The sequence below is a fragment of the Pantherophis guttatus genome, chromosome 2, assembly GCF_059756535.1.
Source record: "Pantherophis guttatus breed Tessera chromosome 2, ASM5975653v1, whole genome shotgun sequence".
In the NCBI taxonomy this organism is placed as follows: Eukaryota; Metazoa; Chordata; class Lepidosauria; order Squamata; family Colubridae; genus Pantherophis; species Pantherophis guttatus.
This window is the reverse complement of record NC_142064.1, coordinates 217,057,926-217,085,283: the sequence shown is the minus strand read 5'-3', so window position 1 is coordinate 217,085,283 and position 27,358 is coordinate 217,057,926. Positions and strand designations below refer to the sequence as shown.

Here is a 27,358-nt window from a genome sequence, read left to right as displayed (position 1 = left end):
TTATGTACAAACTTCTATGGGAGTACGGCAATGGCCCTATAACTGGCCAATTCAACTATCCAGGTGATCCCACTTCTGGCATTGCTTTGTGAGGATCTTCTAGGGAACCAGAGAATGCATGTCATGGGCAATCTTGCACAATATGCACAATAGTTTCAGCACCACAATACCCATATTATAAAGATGGCATAATTCAACACCGCCCTGAGTCCTTAGGGAGAAGGGCGGTATAGAAATCCAATATAAAATAAAAATAAAATAAACAGGAAGATGGCAAATATATTGGAGTCTGAAGGCCAATTTGATGTGGTGGTTAAGTTACCAGGCTAGTAACTGGGATTTATTTATTTTATTTATTTATTTAGTTTGTCAAGCATGGATAAGAAAACAAGTAGAAGTATGAATATAACATATAAACATATCAGTATAAACAGGTATAAGTATATACATAGGAAATGAGTACGAATAAATGGGAACAGTAGGACAGGGACGGTAGGCACACTGATGCGCTTTTGCATGCCCCTTACAGACCTTTTAGGAATGGGGTGAGATCCACGGTAGACAGCTTAAGGTTAAAGTTATGTGGGGGTTTGAGGATGTAATAACAGAGTCAGGTAATGCATTCCAGGCATTGACCACTCTGTTGCTGAAGTCGTATTTTCTGCAATCGAGTTTATATATGTTTAATAATAAATAAGTTTAATAAGTTCTAGTCCTACCTTAGTTATGAAAGCCCTCTGGGTGACCTTGGGCCAGTTAACTTCCTCTTAGCCCTAGGAAGGAAGCAATGGAAAAGCACTTCTGAAAAACCTTGTCAAGAAAACTTCCAGAACTTGTCCAGGTAATCACCAGGAGTCAAGACTGACTGGAAGGCCTACAAATACAAAAGTTATTGTAGCGAAGATTATAAAAGACTATGAATGCAAGTTATGTAAACAGAAATATTGTGAAGAAAACAACTTTTTCCTATTTTATAAAATTCTACTGAAACAGAATATAGCATCGTGTTGGTGGAATTTTTTTGGACATCTCAGAAGATTCAGTAAGTCTGGTTTTGGGCATTAAGAAATTCCATCTGAAATTGTTATCATTCATTTATGAATATCAACATCCATTAATGCTAATATCCATTGGATATATTGGCCGTTTTATTTTTATCCTTTTGGTATTGTTCAAGGTCACTTCGTTGTTTGTTCATAACTATTTTTTTGGCCTTTTCTGAACCTAAATATTTGAAGTACTTTCTAATAGTATCAAAACATGTGGCCAATTTTCTTCCTTTTAAAATATATACGTGGAGATTGTGAAGGGTTAATACCACTTTATACAGTAATGCCTTGGTGAGGCCACACTTGGAATACTGCATCCAGTTTTGGTCGCCACGATGTAAAAAAGATATGGAGACTCTAGAAAGAGTGCAGAGAAGAGCAACAAAGATGATTAGGGGACTGGAGGCTAAAACATATGAAGAAAGGCTGCAGTCTAGTTTAATGAAAAGAAGGACTGGGGGGACCTGATAGCAGTGTTCCAATATCTCAAATTGGGTCAAAGAAGAGGTAGTCAGGCTATTCTCCAAAGCACCTGAGGGTAGGACAAGAAGCAATGGGTGGAAACTAATCAAGGAGAGAAGCAACCTAGAACTAAGGAGAAATTTCCTGACAGTTAGAACAATTAATCAATGGAACAACTTGCCTGCAGAAGTTGTGAATGCTCCAACACTGGAAGATTTTAAGAAGATGTTGGATAACCATTTGTCTGAAGTGGTGTAGGGTTTCCTGCCTAAGCAGGGGGTTGGACTAGAAGACCTCCAAGGTCCCTTCCAACTCTGTTATTCTGTTTTTTCTCAGGTCATGGTTGTACCAAAATGCTTTTTCAAGAGGCAACTGGAATTGCTTGTTTTTCTTTGAAGATGTTTTGCTTCTCATGCAAGAAGCTTCTTCAGCTCATTCAACTTTTTAAAATATATTTATTACATTTCAACATCATCCATTAAAGCGCAAACTAACATAAAAGCAAAAAAGAAAAGGGAATAACAAAGCAAATTAAAGTGTGAAAAAAAGAATTATGCATCAAGAAAATATAACAAAAGTAACCTCTAACTTTCTTTTAGTAAAGAGATATTAATAATACAACCACCTCCCTCTAAGTCAAATCTTAACATTTTACAGCCCAGGGACCAGATCCAATCCACAGGAGCTCCCAATCACGCCCACAGTAGTGGCAGAGGGGTGGGGCATTAGTGGGGGTGGGGTGTTGGTGCAGCATCAGCATCCGGGATGGGCATTGGTGGCCAAGGGCAGGATGCCAGGGCAGCTTTGGCAGCAGAATTGGGGCAGTGCTCTACAACAGTCCCAGTTCTCATGTGACCCCTTGGGAAAATTAATTTCCCTCCCTGGTCTAAGTTTAAACAATTAACACCAATTTATAAAATACCTTAAAAACCTAGTAGTCATCATACTAAAACAGAAATATTCACAAAATATTCTTTTCTTGATATCCTGTAACAGCACATTATCAACAGTAAATAACCTTATATTTAACCAGCTACAGTATTTCTCTAGTCAAATCCAGTCTAATCTTCAAATGCCAGAGTTAAAAGTTGATTCTTCTTAAAACATGTATTCAATTTCTTACAGTACTGTTGAGTTTGAGGCCTTCAAGTAGAAAACTGGAGTCACTTGTTAAGAATGGTCTAGCTTTTTAATTTTAGCAGCCACAGGTGGATCACAGCTAGATTGTTTATTTATTTAGCTCATTTCAGTTATTTGAATCTGCACCTATTACCCTGCAAGCTAATTATTAGAATTAGAGGAGGTCCAGAAATAAGGACAAAACTTATATCTGACTTAACTATTGCTATTTTTTTCCACAGTGCTTTTTATTGTCACTGTTAATTTGCTCAGTAATTGATATTATACTGTAAATAGAACATTAAGGAAAGCTAATTGTGAGATTCTTGGTTTTTAAGGAATAAAAATTGCAAATTGAAAGCATTGTTTTCCAAGTATAGTTCCTCTGAGTTTTCAAATACCTCACAGATAAAAATACACTATCTATAACAAATATTGATTTTGTAACTCTGACACTAGTATAACATAGTCAGGAGGATTCCATTTGGGTTGAACATTCACTTTCTAAGCCCTGAGTATTTTTCTTGTCTTTCTTAAAGTCCTTTCCTTTTTTAACATTTAATGACTAGGACTGGGCCTAGTGCATAAGGTAACACCTATAATTTGGAAAAGGCGGTTCCACTGATGAAGCCTATGTCATTGGTGGCTAAAAATTGCAGATTATGCTGGGGAGTTCTAAATAGTTGAGCTGTCCATTGCATTCCTTCAGAGTACTGTTCAAATTAATAAAAGATAAGATTAGTTGATGTTTGACAGTTCTAAGGTAACTCCTAAATCTAAACTGGGAAGTTGCTTTCTGATCAAACGTTTTATAATTTGTCCTAGAATTTTTTCAGGAACTAAGGTAAATGTAAATTTCCTTAGAATTTATATTTTTATTTTTGCAATTGTCTCATGTATTTGTGTTATCAAAATATTTACTTTAAAATACTGCAAAAGCCTATGAGAAGGAGCTCATATTAAAACTACACCTATCCCCCAAAATACAGAACTTCCATGTTAAATATCAGAAACATAGCTCTGAGGAGTATTTTGAACAGGAGATGATTGCTTGATATTTTTTTAATACCGCTGCAAGTATACCCTTAACATTATAAAGACACATATAAAGCATCCAGAATAAAAGATTTAAACTCTAAAGCCGAGTTTTTAAAAATCACTCTGCAAGACTTGTGTTTGCTTCTGGAAAGCCATCCTACTGGAACAAGTAGAGAAGATCTTCACCCCAAATGAGTTTTTAAAAATATCCCAAATTACCCCACTCTATATCAGGTTCCACGATTGCATTGAATGAACTCACAAAGAGTGGTGACCCTTTGAGAGCTGTATGCAACAAAATTTCATTTTAATGTATGCCAATTAGTGTAAATTCAAAGTGACAATAATGTTATTACTCTATTCTATTCTATTCTATTCTATTCTATTCTATTCTATTCTATTCTATTCTAAATATAATGACTACATCTACTCAATCATTATTACAATAATAGGCCAACATATAATAATGACTGAAATTTGTTCTTATATAAACAGTTCATACATAGATGACATGTTTGCACAAAACACACACTGTTGTGTTATAGTAAGGGATTAGAAATCTTCAGTTTATAACCATTGTGCCATGCAAAGCATACAGCAGAATTTTTTAAATTCCATTTTTTTTAATATTTATTCCCAAAAAAATCATAGAAGCTGATCTTACTCTTGATTAAAGCAGTAAATTTATAGTATTAGTAAAAAAAATAGTAACTTCGCATGGCAGCTTTCTTTTTTCAAAATTCACATTTTGTGGATTACAATATTTATAAATATTACATGCATGGGTATGATTGTTTCTTTAAATTACATTCTTCTTTTAACCAACAGAATGTGCCTGGAGCTGAAGTCAGATTGTTTATTTTGGAAAACATCATTTTAAATCCTGCTTATGATGTCTACCTACTGGTAGGAATGTCAGTACAATATAAAGTCATGAAAATTAGGCGAGGGAAAATGACAGGTATGTCTTTTTGTCCAGCTGTAATATTTTACATATATTTCCTGCAGATCTATATAATGGTACAACTATGTTTAAGTTAACAAAGTTATAACAGAGTCCACAAGTCATTGCTCAGATAAATTCCTGTGTCCTTTAATAATTAGTTTAACACATATTTGGTCAACACATTTTGAAAGTTAAAAGATTGTATCAATTAAATTTCATCATATAAACCTGCAAATGTCAGTCCATGGTGTGTATGGGGAATGGGTAGAGGAGAGAAAAGACAAACAAAAATAACAGGAATATTGTGCTAATTGTGTCTTTGTTACTTAGGGGTAGTAAAGCATTGCCTGAAAAAATTAGGTAACATAGAACTGTATATTCTGGCTTGGAACTAAATTTCTACTATGTTATTGGCCTATTCTTCTAAGGAGTTAGTGAAGCAACATTTCCATACTTCAGTTCCTATATGATCTCAATAATTCTTTTTGATACTGTAATGTTCAATCGTTTTCCAACCTGCTATTCAAAGCAGCTTTGTGGAAATATATATGAGGTCAGAAGAAATTGTTCTGTTTCGAGAAATTTAAAACATTTTATGGCATTTGGTTTAGAAATATCAACTTGGTTGTAAAACAAAATTAAAAATGTTTCACTCAATTGCTATTTGGACTCAATTTTTATGGTTCCTGATTCTCTCTCAAGTTTAACTTTCTTAAAGGATAAATTATAAGGAGATATGCTAAGTGGAAAAAATAGTAAGAAATATCATCAATGAATTAATGTTAAGAAACCTAAACCCATTTTCAAGATTTAGAAGTACTTCTGAAACAAAATTAAAAATATAGGTAATATTGACTAATTCAGATCAGGATAACTTAATTTACCTCTAAATCAGTGGGAGAAATAATTCATCACGTAAATATTTTCCATTGATTTAAAATACAACAAATGTGATTGGATCCATATCCATTGATAAAATATTCATATAAACTTTATATTCATATTTTCCTAGTTTATTAATAAAACCACATCAAGTCATCTTCACTTCACTAGTTAGCATCTGTTATTTACTTTGGCTCTGTTATATCTAAAAGCTGAGATGAACTCATTAATATGTGCCAAAGGATAGAAGAGATTTGCTTTGGGGAGCAGAAAGCCAAAAAAAACCAAAACAAGTCTTTCTTAGAGGCTGAATAAAGTAACTACCTATATTAGCAATATAATCATAATGAAAGGAAAACGTGAATCCATTTATTTTTATCTTCCTAAAACCTACGGCTTTAGTAGTGAGGATTTCAGCAGTAAGAAAATTTGTTACTGTTCTGTTGCCTTTTTATGTAACTTTGTACTCTGACTCCTTATAAGTAAATAGGTAAAGTGATATTTTATAGTACAAAGCAAACATTTCTATGTTGTGTTTTTCTTTTAAAAATACTTTGATGAGCACAAAAGCATGTGTGTTGCTTTTTTTTCTATTGGAAGCATTTGGTGGCTTTGATTGTTTCTTAATGTTGTCTTGCATTTTGGACAGAACTAATCATGCATTCTGATCAGTATGAGCTACAACTTCAGAACAGCACACTCAGCCCTGGGGGAGATACAGCCTGGCCAGTTGCCAGATTGGATCAGGCAACATGCACAGTTACTGCATTGCAGCGGGGACAGGCAAACCTTGTACTTTCCCACAAAAATATCCTTTTTGTGTGTGGTTTTTCATATTATGCACAATCAATGATCATTGAACTAACCACCCTGTATTTAGAGGCCTTCCAGGATATTCTATACTAGCGCTATTACTCATTAAGTAGCAATACTTTTGACTTGTTCAAACAGCAAAGAATATAATATGTGTTAATGTAACAAAATTTTCAGTGTGACTTCTTTGATTCTTTCTAATGTTAAAAATTAGGCGCTTCATAGATTTTACTCATATAACTATTGATATTAATTTGTTATCATTGTCTAACTTTTGGATCCTTAACTGATTTATAAGTGTATCTATGCAAGGGGCTTCTAAATTACCAAATGGCACCATTTTTGTTGTGGACCCAGGATACCTAGGTTAGTACACAATACTAATTGACTTTGGAAATAAACAACTTCATACATTTTCTTAAATAACCAAAGTTAATTAATTCCATATAAAAATGCATACTTATCTTGCCATGTACTTAATAAATTTGTAGACTTCCTGGGAGCCGTGTGACATAGATATTAAAATTGTTATGATTGGTTGCACAGTCAGCCAGATGTTTAGAGTGGATTGGCATTTTTGTACACCTATGGTGACCTTCCCAATGACCTCGGGAATGGCAGATGTTGTTTGATGGTATTAAACAGGATGTAAACTGTTCCAAATAAAACTGCCTTTTGCAATTGTCTGATGGCAGTTTTGTCAACATTAATGGTGTTTGAGTAGTGCTCCAGATGTTTTGGAAATACATCCAGGGCTCCTATTAATATGATACTCCTTATACTATTATACCATCTTTGCTTTCTTTTTCCACAATTGCTTTAGGTTTATTTGCAGATCTTTGTATTTTGTGATTTTCTACAGTTCTTTCCTTTCTATTCTCCTGTCTCCAGCTACTGCCATGTTACCTATCCAGACTTTTTGCCCTTCTTATCAATAATTGTTAAGTCTGGGATATTATGTGGCAGGCGCTTCTCTGTTTGAATTCTAATGACCCAGAACACTTTAGCTTCTTCATTTCCTGTTACTTTGTCCTTTTTATGATTTCAGCAGTTCTTGCTATTTTATTATTACTATTATTAAATTGGCTGCTCGCATTGTTACATTCTTCAGAGAAAGGAAGGCTGTGACTCAGATATTGTATGCTCTTATCATTGCATATTTTGGACAGCTTATCATAAATTACATCAGAGATTGTTCAAAAGTGCAATCAATGTTATCGTTGTTCCAACCTTGTTCCTATCTTTAATCCACTTCTTCAAAGTTCTTTGAAATGGCTATACAACCCTTATATGTGATTCGTCATCATCATCATCATCATCATCATCATCATCATCATCATCATTTTAGCCATTGTCTATCCACTGCAGGATAAAAGCCTGACCTTTCTTTGCGAGTTGGGCCTGCAATACTTGCTGATATCATCAATCCATCTTGTTTTATGTCTCTTTCATGGATGCTTTTTATCAAGTGGGATCCATTCTATGACTGCCTTGGTCCACCTGCCATTAGTTCTTCTTGCTATTAGACCAGCCAATTTCCATTTCAGTTCTTTTCCAATTTATCTTACTGTCATTCAGAACATTATTTTCCCAATTAAAAATTCAATTATCTTATTTATCATTCAATAATTGCATATTTCCAAGCATTGAAATGAAAATATGTGATTACTGAATTATATATAATATTACTAATTTTTTAATTGGGAAAATAACTTTCTGGTGAACAGCAAGGTTTTGAAATATTTCCCCCTTATGGAAAAGTTTATATAAATTCACACTTTATGCTACTCTGATGTGTTTTGATCAGGTGAGTATTCTGTAACTCTACGACTTTCAGTGCTTTTGCTGTGCAGGATTTTCAATTCATCCTGGTGAGAGATGGGTGCTGGAAACTGAGAGGTTCTATGAAATCACTATTGAAGTATATGACAAATCAAGCAATAAGGTGTATTTATCTGAGGTAAGGGAAACATAAATAAGCATTTTTCTGAAAAATCACATCATGTATACAGTATAGTAATAAGGATGAGAGATTTCAGTCAAGGATACTATTCAGATTAGAGTGAAAACAGAACATAGATACCATGTGAACAAAGAAACCGGTATTAGCTCAAATGATAAACAATTTACCGTATTTTTCGGAGTATAAGACGCACCGGAGTGTAAGACACACCCACCTTTTTTGGTGAGGAAAAGAAGAAAAAGAAATCTTCATCTGCCTCTGCCTCGTTGGAGCATACAGCAAACAGCCTGCTTTACTTTCATTTTCGTTTTCAGCATAGCTTAATTAGCACAAGGAAAAAACAAATCTGCTCCAGCAATTTACCTCTTTGCAGCAAGCAGCAGAGCCCTGAGCAAAACAGCTGAGAGCAAATCAGCTGAGAGTCAAGAGGCCGATCCAATCAACTTGTGCTAATTAGGCTGAAGCTGAAAGGAACTGTTTTTTCTTGCTGTTTGTTTGCAAGGAGGTAACTGCTGCGAGGCAGACGCCAAAGGGTGGGGGCCAGTGCTTGGGCGGGGCTACATTCGGTGTATAAGATGCACCTAAATTTTTACCCCCTTTTAGGGGGGGGGAAAGGTGTGTCTTAAACTCCGAAAAATATGATATTACTTTCAATCACCATCTTCTTTGCTCATAAGTAATTTTTTGCTACTTTTTAAAAAATTGGCCTTTCCTGCTGCATTTTTAACAGCAGTTTGACATTCTTTTATGGAAACAGTAATATTTTTTAGGAAAATTAAGATCATAGATCATCTATGAAAAGCAGAAGTCCACACCTTTTAAACAGATAGAACACACTGACATTTAATCTTGCTTATTAATATTCAAAATGGCAATGGCCATTTTATAGTTTCTTTGTTTTGAATTGACAACAGATTTATGCATATGTATATTGAAAGTAAAGTACTAATGAAAAGTCTTTCAATAAAACTATAGGGCACACACTTTTTGCAAGGAGATTTGTCCTGTAAAAATCTCAATTTCTTAGTGTGCCTAATAGCAGTTTATATGTAGTTCTTATAAGGTATGGTTTAGGCAACATGACCTTATGTTGAACATCATAGCAGTTAATTAGGTTTTTTATTTCAGATGTCGGAATGGTTGTACATTTGCCATATTTTCACTTTCCTTACTTGACTTTTCAAGCTTCTCATTGTCTTGAGAAACCTTAGATCATGGATGATTGAAGGAGGGAAAATATTGTCTGATCTCCCAAAGGGGGATCCGATAGTGAACTAATGTCAATATTTGGGAAATCATAGAGCAAATCATAGAAAAGATTAACTGCAAGTACATTAAAAAGCAACATGGTAATCATTACAAGTCAAAATGGATTTGATAATAATAAAACTTGCACTACTTCTTTCATTTCTATTTTCTTATGGAAGTGCAACATACATAATACAATTTATTTTGAAAAAAGTGACAAACTAGAAAGATTGATTTCAACTGACTGCTTTTTTTAAGAAAAAGACCTAAGCACATATTTTTCTTCTGCCATCAGAATATATTAATGGTATTTCTATTAAGAAATGTTTTTATTCAAAATGTATTCGATAATTATTCCTTTTTAAATTTCAGAACATCAGAATTGATATGTACTTCCCAAAAGAATATTTTGAAGTTGTGCAGTCCTCTCTGAATGGTTCATATCACCATGTAAAAGCAATAAAAGAAGGACATACTGTTCTTAGCGCAAAACTAACATCTATTGTAGATCAGGTATGATGCTTGAAAAAAGTGGCTTTATGTAAACCTTATCTAGTTAATAAGTAGACTACTTTACTAATTATTACCACATTTAGCCAATTTACTTGTTTAAATTTAAAATAATCCAATAAAAATACTTCATATGAAGTATTTTGTTAGAATTACAATTTGTAATATGTTACATATTTCAAAATGGATTATAAAGAAGTGAAATTGTTGAAATTAGAACTTTCAGATAAACAAGAATAAATTTTATATACTGAGACAAATTAGATATTATGCTCATTTATTCATTAGACATTTCCTCTGCCTCTCACCAACATGTAGCAAATACTTTATTTAAGGATATAATTATATTTATAGTGATTTCTTTAGCAATCTGGGGGAAAAACAAAGTTAAAAAGAATTCTTTAATTGCTATACATGTGCATGCATGTCAGGGGTGGGTTCTACTTACCTTTACTACCTGTTCGCAACAGGGCCGCGCACATGCTGATGATGTCAGGGCCAGTGGGTGGAGCCTCCCTCCGGTTTTACTACCGGTTCTATAGAACTGGTCCAAACCAGGGGCAACCCACCACTGATGCATATGCATAAATAATTTATTGTACATTACTAAGGTGTAAAACAGTATTTGTACAGTTCCCATTAAAATATAGTAGTTCCATGGTGGATGATGTTCTCCCCATTCCACACAGGAAAATCTACTTCCAACTTTTTTTAAAGGTGTTAAATTTATATTTACCAACAAAGAAATAAAGGAAAGTATAAATGTAATGCAAAACAGTTTGTCGTGAAAGCGACTGCCTGCGAAGGCTCTGGGATTGGGGCTGAAAGGCAAAAGGGAAGTAGTATACTCCTTCCCATATTTGGGTAGTCCTGATAGAAAAAACACTTTTTTTGAAGGTGAAATTTTGGCCAGTTTCATTTGCACATTTGGAACTGATACAGTAGTCCTCAACTTACAACCAGTCACTTAGTGACCATTCAAAGTTATGATAGACCCTCCAAAAGGGTTCTTATGACCCTACAGAGAAGAGCAATCTCTAGGAATCAAGTTCTTCTTGTGGAACCCTCTTATAAATGAAGGCTAATGTTCATGATTGGGGTAGGACAGAAAGGGGAGGGCAAAGTATATGAAGGAGCCCTATGCTTCTCTGCATACTGCAGAGTATGCAGAGAATACTTGGATTATTGGATATTATCCAAGTAAAAATCCAAGCATCCAATAAGTATTGGATAATTGGATATTATCTTATCCAATAAAAATAGGTTTTAAAGAACACCAAAGTAAAATATTTACTTAATGTATTTTTATTTTATTAGGATGGAGGTGTTCACACATTTTCTGTCCCTGCACAAAATCAACAAGAAGTAGATATCTATGCTCCCATTGTTCTTCAACCAAGCATTTTGACCTTTCCATGGCAAGCAAAAGCAGGAGCCTATAAGTACAGAATCCTGGTAAGTATTGAAGCCATCTAAAAGTAGAATACAGCAAGCTTAGCAATTGGATTCATTACTGTTCCAGTATATGCTATTAATTTTGATGGCTATAATCTTGTTTCTATTGGAAATACAGTTTTGTTATTACTTGTTTGCTGTTTCCCACCTTTGTCCTTAAAAGCTTCATTTTACTTTACCTTACAATTTAGAAATCTTTTTAAACTTGTGTATAGTTGCAAATGAGAAATTTTGATAGAAATTTCAAATATAAAAATGACAAAAAAATAAAATTTAAAACAAATGACAATTATAAAAAGTACTTGCTTAAGTACTTATTGGTTCTCTAAATCTACACCTGTATTCACTCACAAATATTGTTATAATTTTGTGCTTTATTTATATATTCTTTCAGCCATGCCATTTCTTCTGTACTTTCATGTTTCTTCAGTTTCAAGAATAAGTTTTTTTCACAGAAGTGCTTTTCTTCAAGAAAGTTCTGTTATGTGAGGATTTTTTTCAAAGTTAGTTCAATTAAAGTTGTAAAGTCTTTGAATTGTTTAGAAAGATTTATCCTTTGGCTATGACTGAAATGCTTTTCCTCAAAACAGATATCTATGTGAAACATGCTTTTAAAAAAGTTGATACAAAAGTGGGTGATTCTTTTCTAGTTAGTCTAATTAAAAATATAAAAAAATAATCTTGAATAAGACTATGCAGTTCTGGATAATTAATAGCTAGGAATAAACCCCGTAATTAATGCCTCATTTATTTCTAAGTAAATTCTACAAGATTGCATTGCATTGAATTCTTGAAAGCCTCAGTGAAGATCAGTTGAATGTTTGCACTTCAGAGTTACATATAAAGTTCATTAATAGGAATATAGCCATTTTCTGCTATTTGGATGGAATATTATTTATGATTTTCAGATAGCTTATGCCAGTGATGGCTAACCTTTTTGCCATCGCGTGCCAGGAAAGGGAGAGAGGCAGGGGAAGGTCGCGTGCACCTCCTCCCCCCCGCTCCTGGCACATGATGGCCTGGTAAGCCCGTTTTTCTTTCTTACCTGGTTCCAGATCCTCTCTATTTATCTGGGAAGGGCGAAAACAGCCTTTCTCCTTTTTCCCACTCTCTCGGAGGCCCTCCAAAGGCCTGAAAGGCCCATTTCCCAACTCCCGGTGGGACAGGAAGTGACATTTTTTGCTGTTCCCAGCCTCCAGAGCCTCTCTAGGAGTCTCTGGAGGCTGGGGACAGCAAAAAATGTCACTTCCTCTTCCATCGGGAGTTGGGAAATGGGGCCTTTCAGGCCTCCGAGGGAGTGGGAAAAGCTGTTTTCGCCCTTCCCAGATAAATAGAGAGGATCTGGAGCCAGGTAAGAAAGAAAAACAGGCCTTCTCCACTCTCCCCAGGTTCTCCAGAGGCAGGAAATAGCCTGTTTCCCTACTTCTGGTGGGCCCAGAAGGCCCAAAAATCAGCTGGCTGGCACGCGCATGCGTCCCAGAGCTGAGCTGGCGTGCCCACTAATATGGCTCTGTGTGCCACCTGTGGCACGCGTGCCATAGGTTCGCCATCGCGGGCTTATGCTGTTTTAGATCTTTAATTGCTTGCTTGTTTGCTCAATTGATTGATAATGTGCCATCAAGTCAGGCTCAACCTTTAGTAATCACATGAATATTCTCCATAATAATCTGTCCCTAATCTAGCCCTCCAGGTCTTCCAGCAGTGAACTCATTGTAAATGAGCCAACCGCTTTGTTACTGGTCATCCTCTTTTCTTTCCTTTCATCTTCCCCCAACATTATAGCCATCTCCAGAGAGTTAAATTTTCCACGTAATATGTCCTTTGTGCCTTTAGTGAGAACTCTGGGTTCATGTAGAGAGTACAGAAGATGACCTTAATGGAAATAAGAGAGTCCATGTCATTTTTCACTGTAGAGCTTTACAATGTTCATACTTCCATGTTCCCACCTTAATTCTTTCATTGCAGCTTCAGATTTTCTTTTCCTGTATGGCAACATCAGCAACTAGATATTCCAAAGGTTTTAATCCAGCCCACCATAAACACTATTAGTATTCCAAAATATCCTCAGCTTCTCCTCAGTAGCATGTTGGGTGCCATCTGACCTGAGAGGACTATCATCCAGCATAATATTTTCAATAATTTAATATTTTCTATCCATGTGGTTTTCTTGGTAAAAAGACAGCAGTGGTTTATCAATGTCTTTTTCCGCACAGTATGAATTGATGCCTCTGCCACTCTCACTAAAGTGATCAACTGCCTCTGGCATTTTCCTGTATCACAGCTTCCTAATATAGGTACCAGCTTGGTTTAGCTATTTTCACATCTGAGGGAAGTATATGATGAAAATATGTACTTTGGACATAACTCCCAGCATTCTTCAATCATCCTTTCCAGGAACAACCTTCCACCATCATGAGGCAGAACAGCAGGATACTGTTTACTGTACTCGTATTGTTGTAATATAAATCAGATAAGCACAAATGCACTGTAGCAATCTAGAATAACAGGAAAAAAAAACCTGCCTATACAATATATTACAACAATGGATATCAATACAACTTTATCAAAAAGTGCCCAACTGTTCAAACCACTACAACACAACCAACTCAGGTATGAAAAAGAGAACACAGCCATATATCAGAAACAGCTCAGAAACAACTAACCAACCAACCTGCTGCAACCACCACTGAATCACCATAGTACACAAGCCAATTAAATCCCTGCAAAACATTCTGAGTAAGTTTAAAGACCCAGCAGCCGCAAAAGGAAAAAAAAACAGGAGTTATCTACAACATAGTGTAAGCCCTGTAAGAGCTACTGTGGAGGAAAGGAAGGCAGAAGACTAGCAGAGCACATCTATGAGCACCAACTAGCAGTCAGAAGAAATGATGAAAATGCTTTCATCTCATAATACATGGACAAACCTAATCGCATTGGGAACCACGATAAACTCATCTATCCAACTGGGAAACTGAGCATCCTAGACCAAACTAAATCCAAAAACACTAAGAAATTTCTGGAAGCTTGACACTCAAACAAATCTGCCATCAAGAGTCACATAGAGATAAACTATATTTGCATACTATTCAAAAGAGACATAAAAAAAAACCAAGGAGGTAACAAAAACACATCTTCAATAGCCAACATCCAGATAAGCAGGAATTAATATGAGACAAACAATCAAAGAGAAAACAATACCCTAATCAAGGAACCACTAAGGAGACAAACAATCAAGCAGAAAATAATATCTTAAGCAGTTACCAAACAGAAAACCACAGATGCCCATTGGTAGGGCAAGTTGCTGCATATACACAGAGCAAATTCCACACTCATTAGCACTGATAATGTTATCTGGTCAGTTAATGAAGTGTCTGCAAGCAAACAACCAAGACCACCAAGAATTCCACAGTAAATATTATTAGCCTGGTGACTTATTGTAATGGGACTGGCAATTAGACAAATTCAGAAGGAGGTCTTTTAAATAATGTCTATTAAGAGGTGCACTTTAAGCATCTTAGTATCTATGAGAAACTTTCCTTTTGGGAACAGACTACTGGACTAGGTGCTAGACTTAATTTATTCTAAAATATCTTTAAAGATCATATTTTATTCCTGTTTCAGCTACTAATGCTAGAAACAGGATCAGTCATTATCATGAAGAAGTTACCTGTAGAAAGATCAGATTAAGGCAATTTTCTGGCAAATAATGAAATTTTGATCATCATTATTGTTTTAGATGTAGCATGTTATATTAATTAGGAAGAGAAAGGATAAAGTTTATATTTAAAACAGAACCTCCACACTTGGCTTTTTACTGTGCTTTATTTTATGTAACTTAATGTTGCTGAGAATAATTTCACGACAAATTAGTCTTCATGTGCAGCCCTTCCACACATATGGCCCTCCACATGGAAGAAATAGGTGGCGCATTAGAAAGGAATGGTAGGAAGGACATTGGAGGGGAAGTCATGCTAGCAAAATATAAGGAGATATTTTATTATTGTCCATTATTATTATTATTGATGCAGATTGTATATTCATATTGGCAATGTGATACCTAGACTGATTCTACTAGATGCTTTTCAGACTAGATTTTTATGCAACTACAGAGTTGAAACAGATGGTAAAGATCTCTGATAGCTGCAGCAGAAAGAGCTATCCTGCTGCTTAATTTGCAAGCAAATCCATCTTTCTGTATTCATAGGCTACAACATGGAACAAATAAATTGCATTTTCGTTTCCAGCCTAGAAAAACTGAAAAGAAGTAAATTTTCTTTTATTGATAGCCTTTGAAAACAATGATACAGACCTTTGGAAATACCGCAGATACTATTGTGTAGAACTATTCAAGTCTCTCTGGGAATCCTAATAAATGTAGTTACTCTTTATTGTTATCAGTGACTGACTTCTGATTAATTTCAATAGCCATGCATATATGTAGCTTAGTCTTCCCTTAGGGATAAAATAAAGATAGTATGTTAGGAAGAAAATCAATTTTCTTCTTTTTCTCTGTACTGCATTCCCCTTTGGCACTTATACTTCCAAATAATTTCTGTCATTAGGAAACACTTTCAGCAGTAGACACATTAGTTGCAGTGAGACAAAGTAATTCAGTTGGCTGCCTCCATTTTTCACTGTAAGGAAACTAATCAGCTTCTAAAAATTATGACATTCCTATCACCTGGATCTTTTACGTGCTGGCCTGGGAAGCAATATGTTGACTACAGATATTGTTAATTACTGAAGTCTCTTAGATTATCCAACATATTTGGAAACAATGTGATACCTAGGCGGATTCTACTAGATGTTTTAGAGATGTATCAACAAACACAACCTCTGATAAAAAGAAAAATAGCATTATACTGCAGTAACTTGTGTTGTTTTGATACATGCTCAGAAAGAAATGAACATTTGTGTAGCAACAGCACTTAGACTTATATATCACTTCATAGTGCTTTACTGCCCTCTCTAAGTGGTTTACAGAGTCAACATATTGCTCCCAACAATTGCCATCCTCGAAAGGATGAAAGACTGAGTCAACCTTGAGCCCATTAGGACTGAACTCTTGGCAATGGGCAGAATTAGCCTGCAATACTGCATTCTAACTCCAAAGTATTCTCCTTAATTTGAGTTAAATAATTAACAGAAGTATATTTTAAAAATGATTACTCAAGCTAATTGTCAACTCTGAAGCGAACCTGGCTGGCCCATTTTGGAGGCTTCAGGGTTGCCACAATGCGAAGAAGGGAAGAGGAACATATTAGATGGGGATTTTGTAGCCAAAACAAAATAGTATCCTATGGGAACCAAGGACCGTCCAACAGGTGGCTGGAGAGAGGAGGAGTCTGGTAACCATGCAACCAGCCAGCACCTTGATTGGACAATGTGACTGATTGTTTGGGGAAAGGGGGAACTTTCACTTTTTAATCAAGTGAAAACCGCGGGAACTTTCAGAGTTGGTTTTCACCAGTTTGTACCAATATGATACAAATTGGATGACGGCTGTGGCCAGGGGGGCTTTTTATCAGGTTCGCCTGATACGCCAGTTGCGCCCCTTTCTGGATCGGGACTCCTTATGCATGGTCACTCATGCCCTCGTTACTTCCCGCCTGGACTACTGTAATGCTCTCTACATGGGGCTCCCCTTGAGGAGCACCCGGAGGCTCCATCTGGTCCAGAATGCAGCCATACGGGTGATTATAGGACCGACATGGCGCTCCCATGTAACACCTCTCCTGCGCGAGCTGCACTGGCTTCCGGTGGTCTTCCGGGTGTGCTTCAAGGTATTGGTTCTCATCTTTAAAGCGCTCCATGGCTTAGGGCCTGGGTACCTACGAGACCACCTTCTGCCACTGACAACCTCCCACCAACCAATACGGTCCCACAGAGAGGGTCTCCTCAGGGTGCCGTCGGTCAAGCAATGTCGACTGGCGACCCCCAGGGGGAGAGCCTTCTCTGTGGGGGCGCCTGCCCTCTGGAACGAGCTACCCCCAGGGATACGATTGATCCCGGACCTCCGTACTTTCCGCCGGGCTCTGAAGACCTTCTTCTTTCAGCAAGCCGGGCTGGCTTAAAATTTTTAATTGTTTTATGGGTAAGGGGTTTTTAAATTGGGGAAGCCAAATGGATTTAATTATGTTTTAAACTATTTTAATTTTCATATTGTATGTATTTTAATCCTGGCTGTTCACCGCCCTGAGTCCCTCTGGGAGAAGGGCAGTATAAAAATTTAATAAATTCAATTCAATTCAATGATATCTCCAATAAAATTGTTCTTTGAGGAATATGTCTGCCTCGTAATTCTGCTTTCTATGGAGTTATTACTTGAACCATGACACCAATGTTTTAATTTGCTTTTCTTTTTTGAACCTAGGCTTATGGTGGCAGTGGAAATTTTACTTGGACCTCATCTCAGCAAAATGTTGCATCAATTACAATTAAAGGAGTAATGACAACTGGGAATGAAATTGGTGTCAGTGTCATTCATGCCAGAGATGTTCAGAATCCTTTACACCATGGGGAAATGAAGGTAAAGAACATTAATTTTGTAAGAAAGTACCTTCTGAACTGCAGAGAAGGCTTATGATACTTCTCTACTTCTGATACTGGTTCTACTTCTTGTAGTGCCAAGAAGTAGGGAAGTTCCTAACTGATGAATCTTCCTTGGCAGTTTAATTTCCTAGATGAACTATTTATGTAGGGTAAAGAACATCAGTCTAATCTGAATATTTTAAAACTACAGGTAAATGTAAGTATTTCAGAAGCAGACTTCATACAAAATGTCATACTACTGAGAACAAAGATAGAATTAAAAAAACAGCATAGGATGTGAAATATCATGGCCAAAAATTCAAATCCAAGCCCAAGCATATAAAAGGACTTACCTGAAATCTTATTTGGACAGAAGAATGACCCACCAAATTATCTACTCTTCTCTCAAATAATGTACCTTATAAACTTCTGCCTCAGATTCAGAAATTGCAGGTGAATGTAATGACTGATCAATAATGTCATGCTTTCTACACAACCTCCAGTCAACTGCACATGTCCTTTATGAGTACTGAAATATTATATTCAATCCTCTCCTTCTAAATTTCAAATAAATGAGTGTTGCTTCCAAAATTTTCATGTGACTTCTTTCCAGGAGGTTCAGAAATGATGTGTTTAATTAAAAGTCTACTTTCAGACTCAGGATTCAGAGCACATAGCAATAGGAGTGCACTTTACCCCACTTGAATTTGTAAGGAACAAATATTAAATTAAACTAACATCTTCAGTTTAAGATTTTAAATTGCTCACACTTTGCATTTTCTGCTTGAACAAAGCATCTGCCCGCTGACCTTGATTATCAGATTATGCAAGTAGTGTATAAATTCCACAAGGATTACAATTTTAACACCATACCATATGGTCTACAATTTAACCTGAAGCAGTAAGCAGATGGCTTCGAAAATTAGACATGCCAAATGAAAATCTTTGATCCTGTAGTTGTTATGAAATGTTACCATCCATCTGTGATGTTTTCTTTATCAATAATAAAGAAATAAATGCAAACTAAGTGTTGGTTTACCCCTGTATTTGAGGTAACAGTTTCATACAGATGCCATGGAAAATACGCTATTTATTGCACTTTACAATCTGTTGTAAGTTGCCACTCATAAACCAATCTTGCTGCATAATTATTTTACAAGCCAGGGTTTTCTGAAGTGTTTGGTTTGAAGCCTGGCTAAATAATGAAGATGGGCACCATACAGATATTGTCTAATACAGATATTAGACACAAAGTGATTTAGTATGATTGACAGAGTGAAATAGGCTGCTTCCAAATCAATAAATCAATCTATGAGTGTGTGCCGTTAATGTTTAAGTAATTAAAATGAAATTTATTTTAATTAGATTTGGTTTTGTTTGTTTGTTTCTAAATTCCAGTTCAAGATTTGCATCTCAGTCTTTATCTTGTGTCTTATTTTATTTTTGTCTCCTAGGTCTATGTGATAGAACCCAGTGATATGAAGTTCACACCTTGTCCAGTTGAAGCACATGTGGGCCACACCCTGGACCTGCCTCTGAAGATTATTGGTGTAATGAACAAGGAAACCAATGAGGTGGTCACTCTAAGTGATTGCTCACAATTTGATTTAGTTGTCAACATTGAAAACCACGATGTGTTCAGTCCATTTCAAGGTAACTTAAAATAAATTTTAATTTTTACATAAATGGACAAATTCCCTTCCTGAGACAGTAATAATTTCTTTTATTGATAGTAAATGCTTTTAAATGTTTAATGTTATAGTTTATACATTTATCTCATAATTAAGCATGCATCAGTGGGATGGATAAAATTTGTCTAAGATGCAAAACAAAAATTATTCTATGTTATAGTAATTCATAAAATATCTCTCGTAGTTTAAATAACTTATTACTTATCCACTTAAGACTTGGGCTGAACATTTTCCTACATGTCTTGTTGCTGACTCTTTGTCACCTAATATTTAATACAGTTTAATATTTCTGAAAACTTTTAGGCAAATGTTACTTTTTCAAATAAAACTAGAAGTCATATCAGGCCAGAAATAATTTTTTGTCTTCCCTATCCCAATATATGGGGGGACGGGGGGGAGAGACCTGGAATAAGGACTCTGCATATTTATTTTATCACCAGGAAATTTTTTAGAGATAAGTAAAATAATCTTTGGTTAGAGGCAGAGTTCTAAGAGCGCCTGTGCACTTGAAGAATGAAACTTTATCTTGTTATTATTCGTCCTGCAGGCCTCTCTATCTTCCCAAAAGCTGCTCCAGGAATGGTCCTGCCATCCAGAGCAGATTTTGTTGGCACAGAGGGCAGCACAATTTAAGGGCTGTCTTTCTGTTTAAGATAGCTTTCAAAAGTCCTATTTAGTATCTTCCAAGAAAAATCAATGACATCATTTCTGCAAATGTTTCAGACAATACGGAGTGTTCATATGCACCCTGTTGTTAATCTGTCCTTGGAATGTTTTCATTTACTTCTTATTTCATCAATTTGTAAGCATGATGATTACATCATGTTAACCAGACAAACTGAACTCAGTATCCTTTTTGACAGAGGTTCTACTTTATTCTCTGTAACTGGCTTTTGCCTTTTGTTTATTTGTTTTATTAGTACATTGACTTGTAATAGTATATTTATTAGCATGGGAAAGTTTTAAAACTAAACGTATAAAAGTATAGTGTAAATATTAATTTTTATGCTCTATTTTTTTTAAAACAGGGAGACTTAAGCCAACTCCTGAATACTGCAGTGGGATCAGAGTTAAAGCTGAAACTCAAGGGTATTCCTCACTTGTTGTTAGTTATACCCATGACCATATTCACCTCAGTGCCAGTATTACCATAGCAGCCTATCTGCCAATAAAAGTAAGCCTTAATTTAATAAAGCTTTCTTTCTAATTCTAACAAATTCTTTCTTCAATATACGTTGATTATATAGTATAATAATATAATATAGTATAAAATATAATATAATATGAACTAAATTAAGATAACATGTGAACTAAACAAATGTAATGACCAATCTTTCACTTGGAATTAAATGAACTTTAATTCCAACATCAGTTTATGGAAGTTTCTATTTCAGGGGTGTCAAACTCAAGGCCCGTGGGCCGGATTTGGCCCACGGGGTGCTTAGATGTCACACGCAGGGCTGCCCTGGAAACAGCGAAGGACCGGCCCGCGGTGCCTCTGCAAGCAAAAATGAAACTCGGAAGAACCTCATGTGGCCTCCCCAAGCTCTGTTTTTGCTGGCAGAGGGATGCAGGAAGCTATTGTGGCCAAAAACGGAAAACAGGTGGGCCACGTGTGCCCCCCCGGGCTCCGTTTTTGCTAGCAGAGGGCTGCAGGAGACTGTTGCGGCTAAAAACGGAGCCTCAACGAGTGACATTGAACTGGCCATACCCACCCTGGCCCCTGAGGTCAAACACAACTCTGATGCAGCCCTCAATGAAATTGAGTTTGATACCCCTGTTCTATTTGGAATTATCCTTAGTATGTGTTTAAAACACTGCAGGGGTTATTTATTATGTTTACGTTTCTGAATTGTCTTTCCTCTAGGAAATTCAGAAGACTGCATAGCAAATCAAACAACCACTTCCATAACCAAATAAGCAATAACATTAACTAACCCTAATATATTAAAAACAGTAAAAGAATAAAATAGAATATAAAATAAATATTAATGAATAGAAATATTTATTAAAACTTACACCACGACTTTTAGGCATGTGTAATGTATGTTTCATAAATATTGTAGTAGCATTTAAAATAAAAATAAAGCCTTAGAACATGGAACTTTTCTTGTAAGATTAGGGTGAGAAGTCTTCTATAGCTAGATGTTATTTATTTGTTCATTTGTTTTTATTTGCACCCTGCCTTTATTATTTTGTTTTACAAATAACGTGCCAAGTACAGTATATCCTATTTTCCTCATGATTCTCTGAGATCCAGGAAACTGACTGGTTTCTATTGGGTATAGCTATATCAAAATGTTAATGTTATTTAAAAACAATTATAACAGCTCACTAATAATTGGAACTTACCAAAACCAAAGGCAAGTTCACACCAGGTCCTGTGGTTTAAGCTACTCCACTTGAAACAGCTGTCTGCTTTTATGGCTATTTGTTCCCTTATTTTATGAAGCGCTGCATCATCAAATGCTGCTATTTATATATGTCTGGAATATTGTTTGCAGGAAACCCTAGAAAGATTTACTTTATTGAAAGTAGCTGAAAAAAATTTCCCCTGAGTATAATAACTACCATTAATTTGAGCACAGAATATTCAAAGAAAATTAATCAAAAAATATTATTATTATATATAGAAAGGTGGAACAAGATAACAAAACATGCTGGAATTTCCCCTCATGTGATTCTTTTCTGCAGGCAGGTTACCAAATCTATTAATTTTTTTGTGTGGGGGGGGAAATTATTCCTTGCCCAAATTACAGGTGTTGTATAGTAGAATGCTAAAGAAAACAATTGAGCGTGCACAAAAAGTATCTGAGCATTAGTGTTGGTGAGCAAGAACACATTGGAAACAACTAAAACCCTTCTAGATTACACAATATGGAAATATTTCAGAGGGTGCTTTGTTTTTTTGAGCTGATATCAAATTGCCTCTCTGAAGCAAACTGGAGCATCCGCTTCTAATCCTTCAAGTGGAATAGCTGCACTACTAATAAATAGAGCACCATGATTTCTCAGCAGCTTTCCATGGCATCTTTCTGGATCTGCTCTGGCAGTTGGGGTTAACCAGCACTGTACTATGCTGGTTGTCTTCCTTCCTCCAGGGTCAGCCCAGCTGCTGTTGATAGAAAGAGGAGACTTCCAGCCAATAGGCCCTGCTATGTGGCATGCTCCACAGCTTAGTATGATCTCTTTTCTTGTTTAACATCTAGATCAGTGATGGCTAACCTTTTTGCCATCGCGTGCCAGGAAAGGGGGGAGTGGGGGAGGGTCGCGCGTGCATGTGCCCACACGCATGCGTGCGCAACCCCCTCCCCCCCCGCTCCTGGCATATGATGGCCTGGTAGGCCCGTTTTTCTTTCTTACCTGGTTCCAGATCCTCTCTGTGTATCTGGGAAGGCGAAAACAGCCTTTCCCACTCCCTTGGAGGCCCTACGGAGGCTGAAAGGGCCCATTTCCCAACTCTTGGTCGGACAGGAAGTGACATTTTTTGCTGTCCCCAGCCTTCAGAACCTCTCTAGGAGTCTCTAGGAGTCTCTGGAGGCTGGGGACAGGAAAAAACGTCACTTCCTGTCCCACTGGGAGTCGGGAAATGGGCCCTTTCAACCTCCGTAGGGCCTCCAAGGGAGTGGGAAAGGCTGTTTTCGCCCTTCCCAGATACACAGAGGGGATCTGGAGCCAGGTAAGAAAGAAAAATGGGCCTTCCCCACCCCGTGCCCAGGCCCTCCAGAGGCAGGAAACAGCCTGTTTCCCTACTTCTGGTGGGCCCAGAAGGCCCGAAAATCAGCTGGCCGGCGCGCACATGCGCCCCAGAGCTGAGCTGGCGTGCCCACTAATATGGCTCCGCATGCCACCTGTGGCACGCGTGCCATAGGTTCGCCATCACGGATCTAGATGAAGCCACTAGGTGGAATCATCCACCAGTTCAAGGTTGGTCTCATCAATATGCAGATGATACTCAGTTATGAATCTTTACCCCAGGCTATTTGACTGATATTTTGGAAGTCTTGGTGTCTGAAGGCTACATGGGCCTGGCTTGGGAACAATGTGCTTCAACTCAAATCTAGTAAAACTGAATGGCTCTGGATTTTGGAGCCTCCTGTTTCTGGGGACCTTCCATTTCTTGTTCTAGATGGGAATTGCACTGTCTCAGAAAGATCATGTGCACAATTCTGGGGTCTTGCTGACTTCATGATGTAATATATACAGCCTACTGTACATACATGTGATATATACAAGCATTAATTTCTTTCCGTATATAGGGAGGTCATGACATCTTGTCATCTTTTTGACATCACTGCAGTTTTTTTATGGGTACTGTGCATTGTCTAATATGAAGAAACTGTATAGGTTAATTAACAAGATTAATAATTTCTGACAAGATTACTGATAATATTATCATGATCTGAATCGTTATCACTTTCTCTCCTAGATTATTGATCCTATTTCTGCTGCTTTGGTAACTTTGGGTTCTTCTAAAGACATCCTCTTTGAAGGTGGACCCAGACCATGGATTCAGGAACCAACTAAGTTCTTCAGAGATACCAATACGGAACATCCAGAGAATGTTGGCTTACATTTACTAGGACCACCTACATCTAGGAATTCTTTCCAGCATTGGGCTAGAGCAACTTGTAAAGCCCTCGGGGATCATGTGAGTAAGACAAATTTTTGATTCTAAAGTTTGCTGGATTTTTAGGCGAGAGGAATTGAGATGGTTTATTTTAACAGTCGGTACAAGAAATAAGGCTTTCAATAGTTATCTTGCATATGGTAATCATAACTATTATGACATCTGAATGCATGAATTAGTTGCTGATTCTTAAGCATACTGATGCTGTTTAAGTCATAAGAATTAAATTTTGTTAAATTTACAAATGCTTTTATATCATGAAAAGTGCCAATGCTTTAACTCAGTGTATGTTTCTTGACTGAACATAATTGCTTATAATATTATATGTAATTCCTCAGACTCATAACTGAAATGATCCATCTTTTTTTTTCATAAGAGTAAAAAGCAGCAGAAAAAAAAATCTGAAAAGCATCTTTCAGCTTATTAGACATTTAAACAAATATAAAAGTAATAACATAATGATTACAGTTTTACAAAGGACAAAAAAATTCTTCCCTGTACACTTAACGCAGCAACTTTTGAATTTCTTAATTGGTTTTTTTTTTAAAAAAAATTGCAGGTATGACTTTTAAGTTTTAATGCTTCAGATAAAATAGCACACTTTTGCAAATCAATACGAATGAATGCAATAAAAAAGCCATGATCAAATGTAATCACTGATTGATTGATTGATTATGTGCTATCAAGTCACATAAATTCACAGACTCTCAATATACGTATCTGGCATGCAAGTTGAATAAACAAGGAAAGAATATACAGCTTTATCTGCCTTCATTACTAACCTTGAGCTAGTCTGTTTCACCATATTCTATCCTGAACTGTGTTCTGTGTATACGTTTGAATACAAACAGAAATTCTGGGATCCAGTTTTCCTTCTCACATGCTATCTACCTGACACAGTTTATACAATCACAGGTCTTTCTGTAATTACTGAAGCACAAATTAACTTTTTTTTTTGCTTGATTGATTTTTTTCAATTATCCAGGGCATATCAGCATCAATGTTTTTTAAAACCAGGTTGAACATCTGGCATCTCTCTTTCCATGTAGGATTGAAAGCCTTTTTAGATGAACCTGAATATTATTTTGCTAGCATGTGACATCAAGGATCTTGTATAATAGTTTCCACACACCCTTAGATTTCCTTTTGGGGTACTAATTACCCAAAAAGGGAATTTAAGAATACTATATGGACTGATCTGTTGGTCCCTATGTCATTTTCCAGATCTGCTGACATAACTTGATTAGAACATTTAGTGTATCTTTGGCTGCTTCCAGTATTTCTGTTGACATTACATGAATTCTTATAACCTTCATATTGTTAATGACCAGAGTGCTCATCTAACCATCTAGTACTATAGGTACTCGTAAGTTCTCTGTCTTCTAAGTATCTTCTTCTAAGGTAGTGGTCCCCAACCTTTCCAGATTTACGGACTGGCCAGGTGAGGGGGGAGAGGGGATGGTTCTGGAATGTGCAAGCGGTGGGTGTGCACGCTTGTGTATGTAGTTCCATTTGCACAAGCAGTGGGTGCGCAACTGTACCACTCATACAAATGGAGCTTCACACACAAATGCAAGTTACCAGCTGTTCGTACAGGTGGATCTACATGCACGAACCTGTTCCCCCACTGCTTGTGCAGCCTGGGATTGGGGACCCTGTTCTAAGCTACTTTCAGTGTTGACATTTCTACTTTACAGAATATAAGTATCTGTATATAAGTTTATAAGTCTTCCATCTTTCTTTGAACTTCTTTGAATCAAATACTATTGACTGGCATACCAATTTGAAGGTTGAACTTCTTTGGGAGTTCAGAGATTTTTTTTGGAAAATTTTCCTTGTTTTTCCATGTCTGTTTCAATCTTCAGTATTTTTACATATGTCATTGTAATAGTGCTTCTTGTCTTTTCTAACAGCTCTCTGAAATCCTTTGTTAAGTTTATCTTTCTTGGCTTGGCTTTCCTTTTCTTGGCAATTTTTACTTCCTGTCTGATATTTTATCTTTCACTATGTTGACTTTCCAATGTTCACACTTCTTGTTCCATGTAATTGTGTCTTTTCAGCCTTAGATTTTCTTTTCCTGCATGGCAACGTCAGTAGCTAGACAGCCAAAAGATTTAAATGTAGCCATAATGTAAGACGTTTTACCTCCAGAAGATTCTCAATTCTTTCTCAGTAGCATTTTGAGTGCCATCCAATCTTAGAAGAGCATCACCTGAATTGTATAATCAGCTACTTAATCTTCCTGTCTATTAGATTTTCTTGGTAAAATACATGAAAGTTTTTATCATTGTATCTTCCTGTGCATTATGAAAGGATGTGTTTCGCATTATCAGTAAAGTGATCACCGTCCTTCAGCATCTTCTTACATCATTTCTGCCTAATATAAATGTCTGCTTGCCTCAGTTGGGCAGCTGGATTGCTTTCATGCCTTGAGTGCTGGGAATACTCTTGTCACTCGCTCCTAGAGTTCTTTACTCAGGTCTTCCAGGAACATCCCTACCATTATGAGCAGTGGTGGGTTGCCCCTAGTTCGCACCAGTTCTATAGAACCGGTAGTAAAACCAGCGGGAGGCTCCACCCACCGACCCCAACATCATCAAAATGCTTCTGCGCTTGTGCAGAAGAGCGTGCGTGCGTGGCCCCGTTGCAAACCGGTAGTAAAGGTAAGTAGAACCCACTCCTGATTATGAGGCAGCTGAGCAGGACTTGAAATTTGGTGGTAGGAGAGAAATTTAGGCAGTTATACCCTAAAAGGATAAAGCTTTCATATGAATTATAGTCTCTTAAATTTTTGAAGTAACATGCCCTCTCAAAAACCATTTCCTATGCTGTTACAGTTGGATTATAAAGCCACAGTAACCCAAGATTGTAGATTCTGATCATTATCAATGATGATTTAACCTTATTGTAAGAGTAATGCATTTTTTTAACCTGACATTCACTGTTTCTTAGTGATCCATAACTATCACTTCCACCATCCAAAAATAAAATCTAATAGAATAAGCTAATGATTATCTAAGT

The 27,358-nt window shown here is 36.5% G+C and overlaps 1 protein-coding gene across 1 annotated transcript in view; it reads left to right on the top strand.

Moving 5' to 3' along the window:
* NUP210 (nucleoporin 210) overlaps nt 1–27,358 on the top strand; it is a 93,205-nt gene that overhangs the window by 25,246 nt on the left and 40,601 nt on the right. The window contains exons 6-15 of the mRNA XM_060688355.2: nt 4,497–4,629; nt 6,146–6,317; nt 6,608–6,675; nt 8,163–8,269; nt 9,893–10,033; nt 11,348–11,485; nt 17,859–18,014; nt 19,471–19,669; nt 20,736–20,881; nt 24,137–24,358. Coding sequence (XP_060544338.2) covers nt 4,497–4,629; nt 6,146–6,317; nt 6,608–6,675; nt 8,163–8,269; nt 9,893–10,033; nt 11,348–11,485; nt 17,859–18,014; nt 19,471–19,669; nt 20,736–20,881; nt 24,137–24,358 — 1,482 coding nt within the window. The remainder of the gene's footprint in view (nt 1–4,496; nt 4,630–6,145; nt 6,318–6,607; nt 6,676–8,162; nt 8,270–9,892; nt 10,034–11,347; nt 11,486–17,858; nt 18,015–19,470; nt 19,670–20,735; nt 20,882–24,136; nt 24,359–27,358) is intronic.